General features: G+C 41.8%; 1 protein-coding gene and 1 long non-coding RNA gene across 2 annotated transcripts in view; both read right to left on the minus strand.

Moving 5' to 3' along the window:
* Positions 1-16,101, minus strand: part of LOC138958270 (TBC1 domain family member 16-like) — a 39,967-nt gene that overhangs the window by 19,282 nt on the left and 4,584 nt on the right. The window contains exon 4 of the mRNA XM_070329378.1: positions 14,452-14,643. Within this exon, the coding sequence (XP_070185479.1) occupies positions 14,452-14,643 (192 nt within the window). The remainder of the gene's footprint in view (positions 1-14,451; positions 14,644-16,101) is intronic.
* Positions 4,039-13,124, minus strand: LOC138958268 (uncharacterized). Its single transcript, XR_011453355.1, has 5 exons — positions 12,228-13,124; positions 10,614-10,727; positions 9,002-9,107; positions 8,099-8,251; positions 4,039-7,143 (listed from the first exon to the last, which is right to left on the minus strand). It is a non-coding gene; the product is annotated as an uncharacterized lncRNA (long non-coding RNA).

Here is a 16,101-nt window from a genome sequence, read left to right on the forward strand (position 1 = left end):
CTATTTTTGTACCAGGATTACTATTTTTGGGGCTGAGCATTACTCCAAAACACTTATGGGGGTAAACAGGTCTGCAGCACAACTACAAATGTAGAAATGTCGTCTGCATTTTGTATATTTTAAAAGGTTATTTTTGTGCACAGAACATACATCTGCAGGGAGGTTTGGAGGGTGAAGTTAGGATCTGTTAGGAGGCATACAGCATCACACTCATTTTGTGTGTGTGTATTTTGTGTTGACAGATAAGACACTGTCATTCCAGCAGAAACCTGTGATGATGCACATTTTATTGAAGTGACCAGCTGAAATTGTATGTACGTTGTTATGAAATTGACAAATGATCCCTGCTTTGCAATCCTGGGTTAATGATATTGCCAAAATTAAAACGTGGAGGAAAAAGTGAGTGTAAACCTATTCTTGTGGTGGTGGTGGTGGTGGTGGTGTGTGTGTGTGTCTGGTTAGTGTGTGTTTGAGTGTGTGTTAAACAAACAACGACAAACAACACCAAACCTACATCAAACAAGCACAACAAAAACAAATTACACAAAAAAATGGCAAAAATCAGAATATCAACTGAGAAAAAAAACCGTGGCTGAATGCAATACTTATTATAACTTAAAAAGTAAAAGTGTGCGTGTGGATGTGTGCGTATGTTTGAGTGTTTTAAACAAACAACAAACCTAAATTAAAGAAGCACAACAAACAAACAAAAAACCTGGCAAAGTTCTGAACATTAACACAATGCTGCTGTCTGCTTTGAGGGGAGGAATAAAATGACTGAAGCCGGACTGCCGAGAGGAGGAAGGAGGGGGAAAAGAACACGCAGACATGAAAACACACACAACTCCATGACAGATAAACTGCTTATGTTCAAAAATCAAGAATATTTAAGCGTGCACACACGCACGCACACACACACACACACACACACACACACACACACACACAGACTCTCCTCGTGAAAGTAAAGGTAAACTCGAACTTGAAGGTAAGTATAAATGTTTGATATGGAAGAAACCTGTGATAAAAGTCTTTGTATAAATCATCGGTACCAACAAAATTCAGTTGCCACAACGCGTAAAAGGACATACTGTAGTTTCAAATTAGTAACAATCTAAGCCATTTTAATCAGCACTGGTGTCCGGCAAGCACTAACAGATACAACAGCACGTGTATGCATCTTGAAGTAATAAGACCTTGAAGTAGGCCTAGAGTTTACACTATGCATTATGTAATGCTTTAATTCAGCTGCCTAACTGTGGAACTTTGCAAATCAGTGTGTGAGGACCGTTTCACAAAACAGACAAAACACCCTCTCAGTTATTTACACAAATCAGTTCCAGAATGTGCGTGTTCCTTTTCCGTCTCTACAAATTAATGTTATCTGGGGGGAAAACGAATCATTGTCGCTTCCGCCCTCAGTTATAATTGCCTGAGCATAATAGGAAATGCAACAGGTGTAGTCTTCCGCCTGATTTTTAGTCAAGATATTTCGACACAGAATGTTTCTTTCTTTTTTCTTTGTATGTTCACAAGCTCACATACAATCATTTATGCAACACTGACAATAAGACCAGACCAGAGTTGTGATTGAAATGGGCAGTTTATTTAATAAAGCTCCAGAATGAATAAAAATACATGACAAAATAAGGTGGTCCCGCTGTACAAAGCCGGTTACCAAACACACACACACACCAACACACACAAACACACTCACGCACGCACACACACACACACACACACACACATGACACACACACACACACACACACACACACACACACACACACACACACAGAGTAACATTGTACAACTTACTGTCACATTCAAGCGGGAACACCAAACAAAACGTATCATCAAATGAAACAACATTTTAAGTGGTCAACTGAGCAGATGACCACAAACCACACTTGAAATCTTCACATCGTTAACACTTTCTCCTGTATCCACAAAAGTCATTTATGCTGACTAGATAATGACATAATAAAATGACATCAATAAAACCATTCCCTTTTTTATTTTAAAGAAAAACAAGAAAATTAAAATAACGCAAAGAACTGATGCTCAGTAAGGTTGGGTATCGATCTCAAATGTGTGCATAGCTAATTACATGTAACCGGCATGGACTGGGGCTAGAATTGGCCTTTCTGTCAGGCAACTCGGCCTCTAATTGGTTTTATATTGTCTGATCCCCCTCCAGAAAAAAACAATACCATTTGCCCCGTGCTTCTGCGCCCACAAAAAATATTCGGGAATAAGAAAAGTTCAAATTTTAGGCACCCCACATACAACCCTAATTGTCAGTCAATTACTTTACTGCAATCAACGTTGATTTTAAAGTACCATGTCATTATTATTTTGGAGATAGATTTGAAAAAGTCCATAATTGCAGACTGCGTATTGGTATGAGTGATTTGAATTTTGATTTATGTCAGCGGCACCTCAAGGAATGCCCCAAATGTGAGTGCGGTTACCCAAGGGAGACTGCTGAGCACTATTTGTTGCATTGACCCTTGTGTAGAGATGTACGATTATTGTCAATTGATAACTGATTATAAGTTTATTGAAATATTATTGAAAGGCATCCCGCAATATTCCCGGAATGTCAATCAGACCATATTCATAACTGTACAAGAATTTATTAAGACAACCAGGCATGTTCCGTACATGAGCCTCTACATTTTATTCATAATGTTCATTTGACACTGTCATGAGACAAATGCTGCCTGACCAATTGTTCTTCGTAATTTCTCTCGTGTTTTGTGTCCTTGTTTCGACTTATCGATTATGGCCCAATCGTTATGTAATTTAGTGCCATTTTCGCCGATCACAAAATGTATTAACTTTGCGTGTGTGTCTTCTGTGCATTTAATATTATTGTGACGTGACCCACTCTTCCAACATTTCTGGCGCTCCAAGTCTTCGTCGTCCTTTTTTTTCCCCCTTATGCTGAATTCTGTTCTCTCGTACCCCATTACTTTTTGTTTCTTGTTTTTACCCCCACCAAGTTCTGTACTACCACCCCCTCCATTTTTTGATTGCTTGCGCATCAGGTTTGTCTGTTTGTTTTCGTTGTCTGAAATGAGTAAATGTATCTAGTCCGCCATCATGCTAAACTTTGTTATGTACATACCAGGATGACTTAAAATAAGCATTTATGCTTGAGTTATCTTAAAAAAACAATGCATTGTTTCTGTCATGATAACAAATTGAATAAAGTTTTGTAAACCAATGGACTGATTATAGTTGACCCTGATATGTGATTACGGGATAGTGTCACATTAATTTATTTCTACTTTCACTTGTACTTTTGTACTTAAAACAAATCACTGAAATGTAAAAGTTATTATTTTTTCCATTGTGAAGTGTCGTCAGTCTCCTCAAGGTAATGCAGTCAAACTCAACCAAAAGTTGGAGGGGCTTCTTCATACTTTCAGTGTGTGTGTGTGTGTGATTTCTTTTGACACTATGCACGTTTGTATATAACCGCCTGTGCACAAAAAGAAGAACATAATCGAATCTTATCATTCATTTTCGCTTAATTGATTGATTGGTATGCATGTTTCTAACAGTGACCGTTACCAAAGTGAGTATAGTGCGCTTCCCAAGCATAAAACGGTGCATGACTCTGGATTTGCGTCTGAGATATTGACACATCACTGTGAGAAAAAGCGTTAATGAAAAAAGAAGACTATTTATTTTCCTTGAGCATTATCTTAAAGTGGTGTGCCAAAAACTTTTAAATTCAAAAATTCAATATTTAACTTTAGGAAAAGCACTGTAGAGAGAAAACCACGCTTGTGTGTTCAGAATAGTCTCCATGTGGTATCAATATAAATGATTCAAATGTATGGAAGAGAAGCTGTTTCTGCTGGATTAATACACACACACAATTGTGCACTCACACATAAGCACGCATGCATGCTCACACACACACACACACACACACACACACACACACACACACACACACACACACACACACACACACACACACACAGAAACAACAAATTCATTATGACAAAACCAAATACGAAGTCCTATTTCACAAATTTTATATCTTCTCCTTTTCACCATATACAAATACAGTCACGAAGTACATTTATAAGGCCAAATTATTAAGAAATATTATTTTCTGTGCTTGAATTACCCAGTGTGTAGCATGATCACCACGAAGGTACAATTCACAGAAGTTGAGTAATCACTTTACAAAACCCATACCAGTACCACATTGTTATGTTAAATCCTATTTATTAACCCACACAAATAGAAGAAGATAGCTTTGTGAAGACTTTCATTTTCCAACCAAATGCTGTTCAAAGATTATTCTTTCTTTCTATATTTGGTGTTTAACGTCGTTTTCAACCGTTCAAGGTTATATCGCGACGGGGAAAGAGGGGGGGGGGGGGGGGGGGGGGGGATGGGGGATGGGATAGAGCCACTTGTTAATTGTTTCTTGTTCACAAAAGCACTAATCAAAAAATTGCTCCAGGGGCTTGCAACGTAGTACAATATACTACCTTACTGGGAGAATGCAAGTTTCCAGTACAAAGGACTTTAACATTTCTTACATACCAATCAATATGAGGCTTATATTGCGCGTATTCTGTGGGTACAGTTCTAAGCTCGGGGATTTTATTTTAATTTTATTTTATGCAATTTATATCGCGCACATATTCAAGGCACAGGGATTTATTTATGCCGTGTGAGATGTAATATTGTTTTACACAATACATCACGCATTCACATCGGCCAGCAGATCGCAGCCATTTCGGCGCATATCCTGCTTTTCACGGCCTATTATTCCAAGTCACACGGGTATTTTGGTGGACATTTTTATGAAAATTTATCTATGCCTATACAATTTTGCCAGGAAAGACCCTTTTGTCAATCGTGGGATCTTTAACGTGCACACCCCAATGTAGTGTACACGAAGGGACCTCGGTTTTTCGTCTCATCCGAAAGACTTGAACCCACCACCTAGGTTAGGAAAGGGGGCAGAAAATTGCTAACGCCCTGACCCAGGGTCGAACTCGCAACCTCTCGCTTCCGAGCGCAAGTGCGTTACCACTCGGCCACTGACACGATACACCAACACGATATTAGCACTCCAGATTTTTATCTCGCAGTTTTTCTGAAGGACTTTGCATTTGAAAACTATTCTCAGACAAAATATGAGTTTAAACTGCAAGTACATGTACAGGGAGTCTGAAGGGTTCAAGTCGGATGAGATAGACTACTGTTGTGGCAATCTTCGAATTTGAAAATAATTTTTTTAAAAGAGTAAAACTCATAGTTCTTCTTCTTCTTCGCTCATGGGCTGAAACTCCCACGTTCACTCACAAATTTGCACGAGTGGATTTTTACGTGTATGACCGTTTTTACCCCACCATTCAGGCAGCCATACGCCGCTTTCGGGGGAAGCATGCAGGGTATTTTTGTGTTTCTATAACCCACCAAACTCTGACATGGGTTACAGGATCTTTTCCGTGCGCACTTGGTCTTGTGATTGCGTGTACACACGAAGGAGGATAAGGCACTAGCAGGTCTGCACATAAGCAATGACCTTGGAGATCAGAAAATTCTCCACCTTTAACCTACCAGGCGGCCGCGATTTTGACTCATGACCTTCTGAATAGGAGGCCGATGTCTTATCCACAAGAACACCGAGCCCGTCCAAACTCCTAGTAAAAACAACAACTGCAAATCTGGGAGCAAAATGTAAACGGTTACAGTTTCAACTATCCTTCCCCTTTATATCAGCATTTTTGGAAACCTAAACGAAAGAGTATTCAAGAACAACAGTCACGGATTCAGATTTAAAAAAACAAATGGTAACTATGCTTTTTGGAAATTCTTTCTTTAATTGGTGTTTAACGAAGGTTATATCGCGACAGGGAAAGGGGGGGAGATGGGATAGAGCCACTTGTTAATTGTTTCTTGTTCACAAAAGCACTAATAAAAAAAATGCTCCAGGGGCTTGCAACGTAGTACAATATACTACCTTACTGGGAGAATGCAAGTTTCCAGTACAAAAGACTTAACATTTCTTCCATACTGCTTGACTAAAATCTGTACAAACATTGACTATATAAGAAACACTTAACAAGGGTAAAAGGAGAAACAGAATCCGTTAGTCGCCTCTTACGACATGCTGGGGAGCATCGGGTAAATTCTTCCCCCTAACCCGTGGGGGGTCTTTTTGGAAATGCGCTTCAGACAAATGCCTTTGCACACGTTATGTTACTCACAGCAAAATGCAAGAATAATTGGGGACCATATGGGATGGGGCAAATTGGGAGGGAGCAATTCGGGACACCACCATAAATATCTACCAAATATTTACAAATAGCTATCTTAGTACATGCATAACATGCTGTACCAATACACAATTTCTTTAAAATAACTATGTAAGGATTATTGGCAGTCTCCCGGAGCATGTTTCACACTATCCTGCGATCAGGACAAGCGACTGACTGTGATGTGTATGCTGTGCGGCGTGCGCTACATAAGAAACCTTTTTTTAAATTTGTATTAAATATAATCACCTGAGCCACGAATGGCTAGCTGACAGCGGCTATCTTTTACACAACAAATTCTGAACTCTGATGAACTCGTGACCGCTGATTTTTAAAGGCAAGGGGTATCATATTGTGCGCATGGCATACACATCCAAGTTGGTCGTTTGTCCCGATTGTGGGATACAGCCCGTCAGAGGCGTAGAGCGTGCTCGAGATGTTTTGAAAAACCTGACTGCAGTACAGGGATTTTTACACCTCCGGACTGCTGATAATCCTAACAGAATTATTTTCAAAAACCGTCTATTGCCTTGAAAGCAAACCTGGAATTTCTGATGCGAGTTGCCAGAAAGAAAGTTCACTAACAAGATCCAGGCCAACACCACCCCCCCCCCCCCCCCCATCCCCCTAAATAACACTAAGGAGTGAGGTGAGCTTAAATAACTAATGAATTAATCAATCAATAAATTCTCTGCTGAAATCCCCAACTTCGCGCATCGAAGCTATGAAAAACAGGACACTGCCACGTTTCCATTCAGCTAAACGCCACACCATTTTCAAGAGGGGATGTCTCAGGAAGAAAGATGTGACGCTCCCGATTCATATGTTTCAGAAGACAGCCCACCTGAGAAAAAGAAGAACACAATATAGAAATAATAACAACCTGTCAACCACAAATACATTAAAGTTTTTCAAACAGTTCACTAATCCGACAAACTCATGCTCGTTTCTGGTGCATTTGATAAAGCCAATTACGGGTAGATGCTAGACAACAGCAAAACCACCACCACATAACAACACAAGATTGTTTATGGTTGTTTACAGTCTCTTGAACACAGGAGTCAATCGAGACCATATATATATAACAAGAAGCATAAAAAAGCACTTCAGTTTGAAACCCAGGTTCAATGTAGTAAATGATATTGCATCAATGTTCCATCCATCCTCAGCACTTTCAAAACCAGTTTCTTCTAGGTCATACACACCTTTTCCTCGATTGATCCACAGTACATCAGATCGCTATTGTTCTTTTTATGATTTGCACCAAGGGAATGATTAACATTTCTGTCTTAGTCATATGTAACAAGCTTTAAGCAAAAGCATAATATTCTACACATTCACATATTGTAAGGTTGAAGGGGTCTATGTCGACCAAAAGAAGGTGTATTCCCCATAGCCATAGGTGTTTTCCTTGTGTACCGGGAATACAGTTGGATTTTCTGTAAAGAAGTATAATATCGTACAATCTTGCGCCAAGCGCGTGACTGCGGTTAGATAGGAGAATCTATTTAAAATCCTGAATTCGCGTGCGGCATCCAGTCAAGCAAAACATGCTTCGACCGTTTATCAAAACGGATTTAGTTAAAGAAACATCTGCACCCCCACCCCCAACAGCCTGGTATTATGTTTTCCTCGCTGGTACTCTCGTCCATTGAATCACTTTCACTTTCGTAAGCTTGAAGTAACTCCATGGCGTCTAACGGAAGTATATTCCCTGTATATGTACAGGAAATTAACATACAGGGAATACAGCCACTGTTGGTCGACATAGACCCCTTCTAAAGTGCTGCAGTAGTTACCTTTCCCTCCAAGGACCAAGCTGTTCATCCACTGTAGGGCTGACCGGGGTTCCCCCTTAGCAGAGTGAGTGGCGAATCCTGGCTGATAAATTTCCTTTCATTTTCCATGAATGAAGAATACCAGCTGGGTTCTTTTATTCATGGACCTGTGTTCTGCAACACACACAAATCAGCCACCATCTTGTAAATATATGTAAAAGAAAGCAAGTGGCAATCTGAATAACAGAATACAAAATGATCAATCCACACAATCATACTTCAGCACTGAAAGTCCACAAAATGAAGCACTGCTAGTACATGTACTTCTCATAATTTACTGAAACTTTACTCGTCAAAACAACCATTTGTTTTATCAACTTTACTCGCATGTGGCGAGTAGATTAACATTTCTACTCACCATTTACATGATTTTTACTCGCCATGGCGAGTAATTGAAAATACTTGCCACTTTCAGGCCTGTACTTGTGCATGAGATGTGTTTACCATCCATATGCCCAGACCATGCGCCCTTCTGTTGTGCTCAGAACAGTAAAGAGTTGCTTGCTGGGGTGGTTGTTCATAAGTTAACAGTTCACAAGAGGGCACAAACAAGAGCAAAAACACAGGTGCCTGATTCAAACTCATTCAAATGCAGAACCTTATTTTTGCATGAACAGAGTAAGACATGATTCTTACATAGCTGACCCTACCCCTGGCAGAAAAGTGCTTGAAATTGTCCATGTGGTCTCTATCAGTACATTTGATGCGTATTTGTGATACATATATACTGATATAGAGACAAGTAACAAGTGGACATTTCCTCTGACACCTCTACCATTTGTACACCTGCACAAATCTCCTGCCATAGACTACAAAAGGAAAACATACAAATCAAAACAAACACAAATTTAACCTAATGTTTACCTTTCAGCAGCAGAAAAGGCTGTGTTTTCTGTGGTGTCTCAGAGTAAAGCCACGGTGTTGGAGATCTATGCAAAACTAGGCTGTAGGCAAGGTCCAACATCTTTAGCTGCACACACAAAAAGAAGAAGCAAGAAATCACATGACATAGATGACATTCCTCACTAGTACAAAACCACAACTACACTAGTCAACTACCAATGTAAGAATCATAGTCCTGCAAGATTACCCTCTTAAAAAGTAAGATTGCTTTCATTCAAACACTACCGTGGGACCAAACTCCCCCCCCCCTCCTTTTTTTGAGTTTTTCCTACATGTGTGTTGATGTTTCCATTAATTCCAAGCCCTGAAACTGTGAACTTGAGATCTTTATGTATGCACACAGTCACAGGCTTAATAAGCTATTCAGAAACCAAGCAGAGTCTGCACAACGTCAATTCTGAGAAATAAATCCCCACAACCGGTTTCAAGGCCACTATACCGACTGAGCTATTGCTTGCCATGCCAACCTCCACCCCCATTTGGAACATGCACAACTAGTATACCCATACACATGTAATAATACTGCTTGCCCCCACCCTCCAAATCAATAAACACTAAATGTATGCAATCAGTAATCTTTTAGTTAGTAGTTGACTAACATCAAAAACACTCAATGAGTGCAAACAAAAACATGTGGCGAGAGGTCCTTCGCCTATCAAGCCCCTGTGACCTGGAATAGATTACCACTGCCTCTCAGACACACAGATTCTCTCACTACATTCAAGACAAATCTCAAAACACACCTCTTTCAGCGCAAGTGATTCCCCCCCCCAGCATCTCCCCACCCACCCCATCCCGCCCCACCTCACCCCCTACCTAGCGCCTAAAATAACGTGTATATATATTTTCTGCGCTTTGTGTCAGCACTGTGTGAGTGTGTGTAAATAGTACCGTTGACACGTTTTTATATGGAAGCCTACTGTGGTTCTTGTGCTTAGGCTGTGTATTGGACTGTCATTGTATGCCTGCATTATTAGTTGTCAGTAATTATTACATGTGCTGATTGTTCTCTTTGCCTGCGCGCGTATAGTATGTTGGTTATGTTTGGTCATAGTATGTTTGTTTATGTTTGGTCGTTATCTTGCCTGTGCGTGTATTTTATGTTTGGTCGCTTTCTTTGCCTGTGCATGTATAGTTTGTTGGTTATGTTTGGTCGGTTTCTTTGCCTGTGCGTGTATAGTATGCTTGGTCGATGTATGTATTGTAAAGCGCTAAGAGTAGACATTTTTCTAGAATAGCGCTATAAAAGTTTGCATTATTATTATTATTATCACTACTCTCTCCACACCCACCCACCCTCTTGCACATCAGCGACACACCCCCATCGCCCAATCATTTCCATGATTCTCTCTGCCATATAGTTATCCTAAACACTAAGATTATGACACATTTGTTTTCCAATTAGGAACATAAAAAATTACTGTAAAAAAAATGTACAATCATGCACTCTCTGAGTCTGACAAGAGAGTGTGAGAAAAGTCAAGAAAGCAAGACATGTGTGACATAACTAAATCTTCTAATCTATTCCTGAGATTTACTCTTGACAGCTTAAAATGGAACCTCATGCACTTACTGTTCTGAATTGTAGAAATTTCTTGTAGTTATAGCAGCAAAGGCAGTTTTATTGGGTACCACCAGGTGTCACTCTGTCATCATCTGATCAAGCATTCAAGCAAATGGTTCAGCACTGAAACAGTAAATAGCAAGAGTGTACAGAAAAATACACAAACTTTCTCATTAATTTGTATCTTCAACTTCACATTATTCATAAATAATGATACCTTACTTTGACTAAGTTTGAGTAGGATTAACACCATGCAGAGCCAGAAGTTAACTTGAAATAAAATAACTATACGTTACTCAATACTGCACTCAATGAGTCAATTGTCAGCAAAGGTGATAATCAATGCAAGGTAAAACCAAAGGATGCAACTCAGTCAGCAATTGCAAAAACTACATAATTCTAATCAAGCTGTCAGTTTCATTAGCTATCAGAATTCAAAACATGTTCTTGTTTTTGTTGTTGCTGTTGTTCATGACTACATTAATGTATCTCAGCATTTCTAGTTTCTACACTATAGCCATTAAAAAAACCAAAAGAAGTGTCCCAATGTTTAATGAAGCGCTCTTGCAATTAAGTCACAATTGTTTGCAGTTGCTGAGAAAAGCTAATAGTAATAGTCCTTACAGTAAGTTGAGTAACAAATTATAAACAATTGCTGTTAACACTCATAGTACAAGAGAGCAAACCACTGCAAAACTATAGTCATTTATCAATGTTATGCTTGCCATCCACCCCCGACCCCAAACCTCTCCCATATTTTATGTACATCAGACTAGTATTCTTGTTAGTTCATTTCAGCTGTAACAGTGACAACACGTTTGCACACTACAGACCTGGAAGTGGAAATGTTAACACATGGAGTGCTAAATTTCAGGATACAATCTGTTTGTTTGTTTGCTTAACGCCCAGTCGACCACGAAGGGCCAATCAGGGCGGTGCTGCTTTGACATTTAACGTGCGCCACACACAAGACAGAAGTCGCAGCACAGGCTTCGTGTCTCACCCAGTCACATTATTCTGACACCGGACCAACCAGTCCTAGCACTAACCCCATAATGCCAGACGCCAGGCGGAGCAGCCACTAGATTGCCAATTTTAAAGTCTTAGGTATGACCCGGCCGGGGTTCGAACCCACGACCTCCCGATCACGGGGCGGGCGCCTTACCACAAGGCCAACCGTGCCGGTCATACAATCTGTTTCAAAGTACAAACACTGGCAATCGGAGAGAACAGTGTTACTGTAAGTCTTTACAGTAACATCAAACAGTATCCCCTCTTTTTGGTAGTACAGTGGAACAACACTTTTAATATCCCCTGATTAAAGACTCCCTCCCTTTTAAGACCCTGTTTTCTCAGATTTGTCTGTCCACAACCTCTCTATATTTACTCTCATCTCAAGACTTCTTCCTTTCAAGACCTGATTTTTTCAGATTTGTTTAGGTCCTAAAAGGAAGGGGGGGGGGGGGGGGGGGGGGGTTCGATCGACTTTACTGGTACCGTGAAACCGAAAGTGACCAAGTCATCAAGGGCACGTATATTCCTGCTGCTCTGTTAGCACCGATCATATTTTAGAAACGTTGCACTCTGTCGTCAACACGAATGTAGGAATAAAAATAGTATTACCTTCACCAGCTGTCTCCATGGAGTCGAAAGACCATCGGCCGGTTTGGCTCGCTTGTGCCATTCCTGGATGAAAATTGAAATGACCCTGGCTGCTCCGTTCTTGGCATCAATGGCAGTGCAAAAAAAGCGAATCCCGACTCCCATCCAGGATAAGCTGTACGGCACGGCGGCGTCTCTGCAGATGACCACTACATTTGGACGATTTGGACTGGTCTACACGTGTTGCAGCAACAAGCAGAAGAAGATACAGATAAGGTGGCGGGAGTGATGTCCCTTCGCTGCAGTGACTAAAAATACAAAACTATCTCAAAATAAAAACACAAGGAATGATGGGTAGTTAAATTTGTGACAAAAGAAATTAAACGTTCAAATGACTTACCACCCCCCTCTGCTATGTCAGTTGCGAGTATGTCAGTATGTGTTTGTGTTTGTGTGTGTGTGTGTGTGTGTGTGTGTGTGTGTGTGTGTGTGTGCCCGGCAGTGTGCCCGTCAGTGTGTACGGTACGTGTGTGTGTGTCAGTGTCATTGCCGGTGTGTGTGTTTACGTGTGTGTGTCACAGTGTGTGTGTGCGTGCGTGTGTGTGTGTGTGTGTGTGCCGGTGTGGATGTGTGTGTGTGTGTATTGTGTGTGTGTGTGTGCGTTCGTCAAGTTGTGTGTGTCAGTGTGTGTGTCAGTGTCGATCAGTGTGTGTGTGTTCTAGGCCAGGGGGGATTCCCAAGGTTCCTGGGTTCCGGAAGCCCACCCACCCCCCTTACTGACTCCACAAATGTACCTTTTGCCTTTTTCTTTCTGCGAATGTATGTATTCATTTGCTAATTTGTTCGTTTGTTTGTTCGTTCGTCAGTTTGTTCGTTCGTCAGTTCGTTCGTTCGTTTGTTCGTTCGTTCGTTCGTTCGTTCGTTCGTTCGACAGTTCGTCCGACAGTCCTTCAGTACGTCCGTCAGTCCATCAGTCCGTCCGTCAGTCCGTCCGTCCTTCAGTCTGTAACAATAGATTCCTCTTGTGCAGGGCCCAATACTGACAGGGGAGAGGGGGGGGGGGATTCCTGTTGGTGGGACACCCCCCCCCCCCACCCAGGCCTAACTGTGGACCTCCTCCAAACGTTTGACAAATGCCCTGAAAATGGGCCAGATTGCACACAATTATTGTTTATTGTTTGCTTGTTTATTTGTTTGTTTGTTTGTTTGTTTGTTTGCTCGTTCGTTCGTTCGTTCGTTCGTTCATTCGTGGGTTGGTTCGTTCGCTCTTTCGTTCCGACCTTCGTTATTTCCTTCGTTTATTCGTTCCTTCGTCCTTTTAGTCCGTCCGTATGTCCGTCCATACGGTCCGTCCGACAGTCTGTCTGTCAGTCCATCAGTCCGTCCGTCAGTCCGTCCGTCCTTCAGTCTGTATCCGAATAGATTCCTCTTGTGCAGAGGGTTGAAGGAATACCCTGCAGGACCGGATCAGGAGGGCCGTTACCCGTAACGCCACCCCCCCCCCCCCCCCCCTCCCGCCCCCCCCCCCTCCCCCCGTCCCTCCGTCCGTCCATCGATCGGTCCGTCCCTCAATCTGCCCGTCGGTCCGTCCGTCAGTCCGTCCGTCAGTCTGCCCGTCCGTCCGTCCGTTCTGGTTCGTTTCATTGTTTATTCAGTTTATTTCGCACACATCATTGTCAACTTGTGGATATCCTGAACAAGGCGGTGCGCGAGAATATTTTCTTGTTTGGATAAAATAACATTTTGCTCTGAAACAAACCACACACAAATTCCACTGCTTGAGCATCGTTTCAGTCTAACCGAACTGAGGGTATACCTCATCTTCAGAAGGAGAATAAGCGACAGCATGCTCTTCTACCATATAACATGTCACGTGAGGTCGTTCAGACCGGAGTGGAGGTATATCTCCGAGGGATCAGGGTATACTTTCAACCCGCTGCACAAGAGGAGTTTATTGATACCTTATGTTCGGTCGTACCGGTGTGTATTACCTCGAGAGAGAGAGAGAGAGAGAGAGAGAGAGAGAGAGAGAGAGAGAGAGAGAGAGAGAGAGAGAGAGAGAGAGAGAGAGAGGGGGGGGGAGAGGCCTACCTCCTGAGAATCTTATTTCACAATAGGCTGGAGCAGGCTTTAGCGAAAATGGTGAATGGTGTTTAAATGTCAATTTTTGTTAGGACTTGAGAACTCGGCAAACCGCTCCTTTGCAAAAACAGCACTCCTCTAAAGACTACTGATATCCACCTACCTTTCTAAGTTGCAGCTCATCATCTATGGTGCCGTCGCTGTTCATATGCTCCCGCCAGATGTCCTCGGTAACTATGAGAAACGACCCCTCCTCGGGGTGGATGTCAAGGTTGGTCAGTTGTGGCTTGACCACCAGGAACTGCTGGTACGGTTTGCTTGCCGTCTCCTCTCCCCCGGTGGGCATAACTGCATCCTTCACGAAAAAATTGTCAATTGTTAACTCGTTCTGGGCCAAACCTGTTGTAATTGCTTGCAGTATCTCTGGTCTGGTCTGGTCTGGTCTGGTCTGGTCTGGTCTGGTCTGGTCAAAATACAAAGTAGTACAATGGAACCCCCATTTTGAGACCTTCAAAATTCTGAGAAATCAAGTCTTACCCTTAACAAGAAGAGCAAACGCTCGATCGAGTCACTTTCGCAGTTCTGAATATTATATGAGGCATCAGATGGACAGGAAGAAATTGCTATTCACAACACAATGAGTCACGTTCACATAAAATTTGAGCCCGGTCACTTTTATAGTTTCCGAGAAAAGCCCAACGTTAAGTTGTGTGTTGCCGAACAGAAAAGGCTAGTTATCTCCCTTGTTTTTCTGATAACGTTCGTAAAAGGCTACAGATGTAAATACTTTGATGTAAAGAATAATCCTACAAAGTTTCAATCACATCCGATGAACTTTGTCAAAGATATAAAATGTCTAATTTTTCCTTTGACGCTGACCTGTGACCTTGAAAAAGGTCAAAGGTCAACGAAACCATCGTTAAAGTGTAGAGGTCATTGGAGGTCACGACTAAACAAAATATGAGCCCGATCGCTTTGATAGTTTCCGAGAAAAGTCCAACGTTAAGGTGGTGTCTACGGACGGCCGGCCGGACGGCCGGCCGGACGGCCGGCCGGACGGCCGGGCGGACAGACTAACACTGACCGATTACATAGAGTCACTTTTTCTCAAGTGACTCAAAAAGGAGGTAGTCTTAAAATGCGAGTGAGTCTTAAATTGGGGGTCTCAAAAAAGGACTTCCACTGTAGTGCTACTGTATTTTTTTTACTTGAAAACCTTGGAACTTTGCAGAATGATAAAAGTTGTCAGTTTGAATCTTAAAAAAATGACAGAAACGATGTCACTTTTTTTTTTTTAATGAAGTAAGAAAGTGTGCGTGTGTGACATAATAAATTATCTCAGAAGTTGAATGAAACAAGTATACTTATAAAATAAATATAATTAATAATTGTACACAAACACAAACCAACAGCCACACAACCCTGTTCCTGTACATACCGTACTTTCCGGGTGACAAGGCGCTTCGTTATCTAAGACGCACCCCCTTCTTTTTAACAAAAATTGTAATCCAGTCACCCATTGGACGCAGGGGGCCGATAGGGCGCACCAAAATTGAAAAAGTATACCGGTAGTCGAAGAATGAAAATAAGCCCGCGAGATCAAAGCCAGGTCCATTGTTTATAGACACTTTGCCATGAGAGGTGGTTCCTGTCATATCTGAGAGAGGAAACACTTCCTGCTTCGGGGTCAGTGACCGAGTTTAACAGAGTCGAACTCTGTGTGTGCGGCGAGATCAAAGACATTGTGATAGCTGGGTGGCCTTGTTTATAGACACGACCTTCTTCCCAGGGGTCAATGACCCAGTTTTTGCCA

The sequence above is a fragment of the Littorina saxatilis genome, linkage group LG2, assembly GCF_037325665.1.
Source record: "Littorina saxatilis isolate snail1 linkage group LG2, US_GU_Lsax_2.0, whole genome shotgun sequence".
Lineage (NCBI taxonomy): Eukaryota > Metazoa > Mollusca > Gastropoda > Littorinimorpha > Littorinidae > Littorina > Littorina saxatilis.